We start from the raw sequence: 6,000 nt of genomic DNA on the forward strand, positions 1-6,000 counted from the left end.
TAAGATTACGGGACCATGCCGTACATAAATTGATCTCCATAATTACAGGATCAGATGAGTTGATTAAAAGTAAGATTTGGGACCGATAGTGATTAACCTTTTTTAATACTCTACATCATTCCTTAGTTAATCTTGCATTAGCCGACATAAAGTAATGATATAGTACTAGTATCACCATCAACTAGAAGAATCTGGAAATATTATGGATCTTGTACTAGTTGGGTTCATCACGTTATGATTAGCTCTAGTCAAGCATACTCTAGTGATTATTTGGGTAACATCATTTTAATTCAAAAATCTTGAACTTTAGTTGATTATTTAATTTTCAATTTCCAATCAGTTCTTAATTATAATAAACAACAACGAAAATTGAAAGCCAAACAATTAAAACCCAATATCGAAAAATAAAAATAAAAAAAAAATCGAATTTAAAAAATAAAAAAATAAAAAAAAAAACCAGTCAAACGCCTAGATTTTTCGCACGTCCTAGGCTGAAACGCCTAGTTTGTGCGAACAACCGTGTGGTTGTACGAAAAATCTGGGCGTTTCACCTCAATCGCCCAGATTTTTCGTACAATCACACGGTTGTTCGCACGAACTAGGCGTTTCAGCCTAGGACGTGCGAAAAAATCGGACGTTTACTGCGATTTCAGAAAAAAAAAACATCTTCTCCGCCGGCGACCGACTTCCCTTTGTCCTTCCTCGGCATTACCGCTGTGTAGATCGGCGACCTACTGCTCTGCCGGTGTGGTGGTGGTGGAGGTGGATATGGTGGTAGTGGTGGGTAGTATGAAGAGGTGGTGGTGGTGGTGGTGGTTGTTTAAAGAGAGAATAGGAATTAAGAGAGTGAATAAGGAGTGAGGGTAATTTTTGTTTGAGGGGGTAATTTTTTTTTTATAAAAAAAGGGTAAGTTTGTAATTTTACTATATTTTACGGGCGTTAGTTAGATAATCGAGGGCGAGATTTAACACCCCCTTTAAAAATTAAAAGTTAAAACTAAAAAAGTAGGGGGTTACCGTTGGAAATTTCCCCTTTATCTTATATTATGAGGTGCAATTCACCAATTATAAGGTACTCGTGTGTTGTAGTTTTTAATACAATCAACAAGTCAACAATGCAAAAGTGCAAAACGTCAATGCAATTAAAGTTTGATATGGAAGAAGTATAAATATAAAAAAAAAATAAAAAAAAATAAAAAAAAAAATAAACTAATTAAAATAAAATTCATGTTCTATAAGAGTGGTTTTCCATTGCTATAATAATAAAAGATTAAAAGTACAAGGCGAGGCAAGAAAGCATTGAAAACAGGTAGCCAAGAACTTGTAATGATAAACAAACATATTCCATCCGTTCTATTTTATACTTCCTCCGTTTTCTTTTACTTGCAACACACCTTTTAGGCACGCAGTTTTAGGAGATGATTAGTGAGGGTAAACGAGCAATTTTATCACTATAATTTTTACACGAAGATTAGAATAGGGTTAAGTATCATTTGTAAAAATTATAATGAATAATTTATCCGTTTACATTACATAAACCCGACCTCAAAACACGTGCCACAAGGCTGTGTTGCAAGTAAAAAGAAACGGAGGAAGTAGTAGATATTATTTGGAGAAAAAAAAAAACTGATTCAAGATATTTAAAGCGATATGTAAATAATCAGGATCAAAGAGGTGTAACCTCAAAATATTCAAGCTCTATAAGATTGATTGATTGAAAGATTGGTTCATTAGTTACAGAATTTACAGTAATTATACTAATAAATAATAGTATCAAGGACTTGTTGCTGATGCAATAGGAGAAAGATGACTAATTTTTTTTAGGAAAACAAAAATAAGGCTAACTCAAGATATTTACAACTTGTGAATGCTAACTATTTTCATAGGTTAGTCTTGGGGGCGGTACTCAAAATCTGGGATTGAATAATGTCAACAATGTTGCCCTTGAGGCTCTTCTCTCGACACAATCAAAAAGGATGATTAGAGCTTTATATTGAAATAGTCTGAGTCCAAGTGATGTAACCTCACGTAACCATCTTCACCTCCACTAGCAAAACTGCACAATGAATACTTGAGAAAATTTAATTTTCCATAAAGGTTTGACACATTAAGATAACTCCCAAGAAGGAGTAGGCAGCGCTGAATACAAACATAATCTAGCGTGATTTTTACCTTTTGCCATCAGGATTGAAGGCCAAGGCATTCATAGGCCCAAAATGTCCCTTGACACCTCCAATTTCTGCCGTGAGGATCTGCAAGCAAAATAACATAAATTACTTGCGTTACTGTGAATATTGGTTTTAAATTCATAACCATCAAGTAAAGGGTTAATTTACTAGGCAAGAAAACCTCTAATATAGAGTTCTTAGGTGTTTTAGTTTTTTGGTTTGCAAAAGCCTTGATACATGTTTGCTGCAAGTCTACTGAGAGGTGTCGAATACCAATTCATAAGAAATATGATGTTCAATGCTTAAGCTGATAACATACTCATATATCATGTACTCTGGTTTATCAATAGAGCAATATGTAAAAAGAGCAAATTATTACTGCATGAGCATGGAGTCTTACATGAAGGAATTTACATGAAAATGCAACAGGTCTTCAAGAAGAGACACAGTTATACTATTGGTGGACAGTACAACTCAAAAGTATCAGTAAGCTGAAAAGTCATTCAGCCCCCTTTCATACTAATAACAAATGCAATCTTTCATTCACATATAATTGTGTAATTTACCTTATCAAAGAATTTTGCTTCGAACTTTCCTGCACGACCATCTGTAGTCACAGATGATGCATCAATACCACCTCCAAGCACAACATGTAGGAAAAAAACACAGTTCAAGCAATGTCTAATGTTGTAGGCTTATATAACAAAGGTTTTTATGAGAATATTACAGATTGTACAGGAAAGCAAAAGGCTCTATTGCACCACATGCACATTAAAAAGGTATTCCTACATAACATCATTACCCTCAATACCTCATATATAGGTTCCCACCTCAAGCAGGATAACTGTGAGTTGGATATAAGGAGTCATGATCCAGGCCATATACCAGTTCACAATCAATAAAAATTGTACATAACTATGAGTCATTTTAATTTCTCCCATCACTATACTAGATCTCAATAACAAATTAAAGCATATCATTAGGGAAGCAATAAATCACTACTGACATCTGTCATTCATCATGCTAACCGCTGTCTAACATAACTATGGTGATACAAGTACAAAGTGAGATATATGATGATCCAGTTGAGGCTTAAGACTCATCAAACATCCTGTAGTTAAAACCTTTCAAATACCAAATTTCTTGCCCTAAGGAAATATTCCATGGGAAAACTGGAGTTAAGCAAATATAGACACCACACAGCTAAGTAAAACTGGCAACAAGTCGGAAGAAAAAAAATAAATGAAAATGAAAATTCAAGTAACATACATGGTCCAGTAAAGGAGACATGGTAACAGCATTCACAGGTCGCTCTGAACTGTAGGATTTAAGGAGAGTTAAAGTCCTTGTGTCCTAGAGCCGAAGAAAGAAACAAACCATGTTAGCACAAAAATAAACAAAAATCAACACAGCAACTTAATTCATTCAAATATCATGAGATATACAACCTTTGCTTTATTATCCAGAGAGCCAGTAAGGAAATGTGACTTGTCTGCAGATAGACAAAGTGATTTAATAGCTTTCGTGTGACCATTTTTATGGTCCTTTGTAGACAACATCTCTTGTCCTAACTGCAATTTGAAGCACTAAAAATCAAACCACCAAACATGGCAAAAGGAGAAAAAATAACTCAAGCATACGTAAATTATATAACAGAATTTTAAGGCACACTGTTTTTTTATGAAGTTCCAAGACTCAAGGCTATGTGGATACAAGTATATAACAAACAGAAATGATACAATTGGTAGTGCTACTTACCACAGGATCCCAGACACGGATGATAGCATCTTCACCACAGCTGATTATAGTGCTGTTTAAAGGCCCCCAAACAGCTCTATTGATTCTTCCATTTGGGCCCCTAATGACAAGAACAGGCCTATCACTCTCTGCAAATCAATGTAAACAATAATATCATCTTTAGGAGCAGATTTCAAGGGAAAAAAGTGAGAAGGGATAAAATTTAATGGATATACACACAAATACATAGACAAGTAATGTTATCGAAAAGCAAAAAGCCTACATGTTTCTCATAAAAAAGAGTTCGTTATTATGTTCAGCTAAAAAATAAGTAACCTAAGCCTCATAAATAAATAAAAAATGTATATCATAAAACAATAACCATGCTAAATGATTAGAAAATGCCCCCAAAGTATCATATGACAAGATCACACATCTCTATAAAAAAAGCACACATAACATCATCACACTTATTAAGACCCTTATGGAAAGGTAATTGTTCTTAGTAGATGTTAGTGATTGCACAACCAATTAGATAGATTAAATGTACGAGTAGAAGTAAGTTTTTGAGAAGTTATCTCTCTAGATCAACAGTTTATAAAGTGTGGTGATTCTAATTGTTAGGAAAAACAAAAAAGAAAAAAAAAATTGAAAGCAAAACTAATTTTAAGCATTCCAAAGCACTGTTGTTAGAGTAGAAGCTACCTCCATGGCTCCATCTCTACAAACTAAGCCTTAAACTCTAAAGGCTACAAATAAAATAACAGTTCAGAGTCTTCAAACATACAGTATACAAAACCAAAAGCTAAGCTTGCCAGTGAAAGAAACAGTCCGTTATAAATAAATATACAAAACAATAAAATAATTCCTAAGCCAAAAATGATGTAAACAATCAGGAAGTCCAGAAAAGTGAAAAACATATGCCACAGTTACGTTCATCAATGTCTTCTACAATACGATACACGTGAATTGCGGAAGTCTTTTCCATAAATGGATTAGTGGTGATAACAGCAAATTTATCACCAGTTGAAAAATCCACCGATCTTACAGGAGAGTCAAAATTAAAGGTATATAATTCCTCTCCGGTTTTAAGGTTCCACAGCTTTACTGTCTGATCCGCACTGGCACTAATTAGACGGGAAGAATCCCCTAAAATAAAAGTTATCATGAATAACGGGCACAAATTCACAACTTTAAACAAGTGTAGAAACTTTAAACATATTCATGATGAAACTTAACCCACGTTTTGTAATAATTTTTTTAAAAAAATTTGGAAATTTGCTCAAAATTCAGTTAACAGTCCAAAGTTTAAAATATACCAAAATAATATGAAGTTTCACAATAATCTTCAAGAGGTTTGACTATAATAATGTCATCTATGAAACAAAACAATTTTATAACAGTTAAATGAAATCAAAACCAAGAAACCCTTTCTTAGCACTATTTTTACTCCACTTCCTTCTTCTACAGTTCTAACTTTAACCTTCGCATCACTACAGCCAATATGGCACCCCAAAACACTTCATATACTTGTCCTCAAATGTTCATACATAATACATCTTGGAACAAATACAAAGAAACAAAAGTAAGCAGGATTAAACCAAACTCGAGACAATTTCGAATTTACACAAACTCGAACAGCAAGTAGCAATAATACGTATTGGGTTGGTTTAGAAGTAACATGTAACCATCTTCTAAGGTCTCTTGTAATCTACCGTTTCCATCAACCATATCCTTAGAGTAATAAGTAATAACATCCAAACCAACCTAAAACCTTAACTTCATATCATAACAGAAATTGTCAAACATGCTCATATTATTTTATCTTAAAATATTGGTTGTTTTCACCGATACACAAAATATCAATAATTTTAACACTAGGAACAAAGTAGGTTTAGGTATTACGTGTAAACATTATTTTGAATAATACGGAGTCCGTCCCCCTTTTGATAGTCACTTATGCCATTTTTGGTGATCCAAAATGTTAGTCACATTTGCGTTTTACAAGTACCATTAATATTATTTTTTTACCAAAATTCTCTCCCATTTGCAAAAATATTTGTGTAAATTTAACTTTCCCATGTAAAGTTTACTT

The 6,000-nt window shown here is 33.5% G+C and overlaps 1 protein-coding gene across 1 annotated transcript; it reads right to left on the reverse strand.

Annotated features, from left to right (window-relative positions):
- Nucleotides 1–1,731: 1,731 nt before the first annotated feature.
- On the reverse strand, nt 1,732–5,073 carry LOC145580809 (eukaryotic translation initiation factor 3 subunit I-like). The gene is made up of 7 exons (XM_081637908.1): nt 4,839–5,073; nt 3,927–4,054; nt 3,617–3,739; nt 3,438–3,486; nt 2,735–2,805; nt 2,173–2,252; nt 1,732–2,056 (listed from the first exon to the last, which is right to left on the reverse strand). Exons 1-7 carry the CDS (start codon nt 5,071–5,073, stop codon nt 1,981–1,983), a joined length of 762 nt encoding a protein of 253 aa, XP_081494034.1. The 3' UTR covers nt 1,732–1,980.
- Between the last annotated feature and the right edge of the window lie 927 nt (nt 5,074–6,000).

This window comes from Chenopodium album, chromosome 15, assembly GCF_948465745.1.
Source record: "Chenopodium album chromosome 15, dcCheAlbu1.1, whole genome shotgun sequence".
In the NCBI taxonomy this organism is placed as follows: Eukaryota; Viridiplantae; Streptophyta; class Magnoliopsida; order Caryophyllales; family Amaranthaceae; genus Chenopodium; species Chenopodium album.

Bases quoted from the DNA above. Each gene is read 5' to 3' on its own strand.
- LOC145580809 (XM_081637908.1), bottom strand. From the start codon at position 5,073: ATGATAACTTTTATTTTAGGGGATTCTTCCCGTCTAATTAGTGCCAGT. The intron at 4,055-4,838 runs GTAACTGTGGCA...ATTGATTTGCAG, and splicing joins TGTAGAAGACATTGATGAAC to AGAGTGATAGGCCTGTTCTT. The intron at 3,487-3,616 runs GTTGTATATCTC...TAAATCCTACAG, and splicing joins CTCTGGATAATAAAGCAAAG to TTCAGAGCGACCTGTGAATG.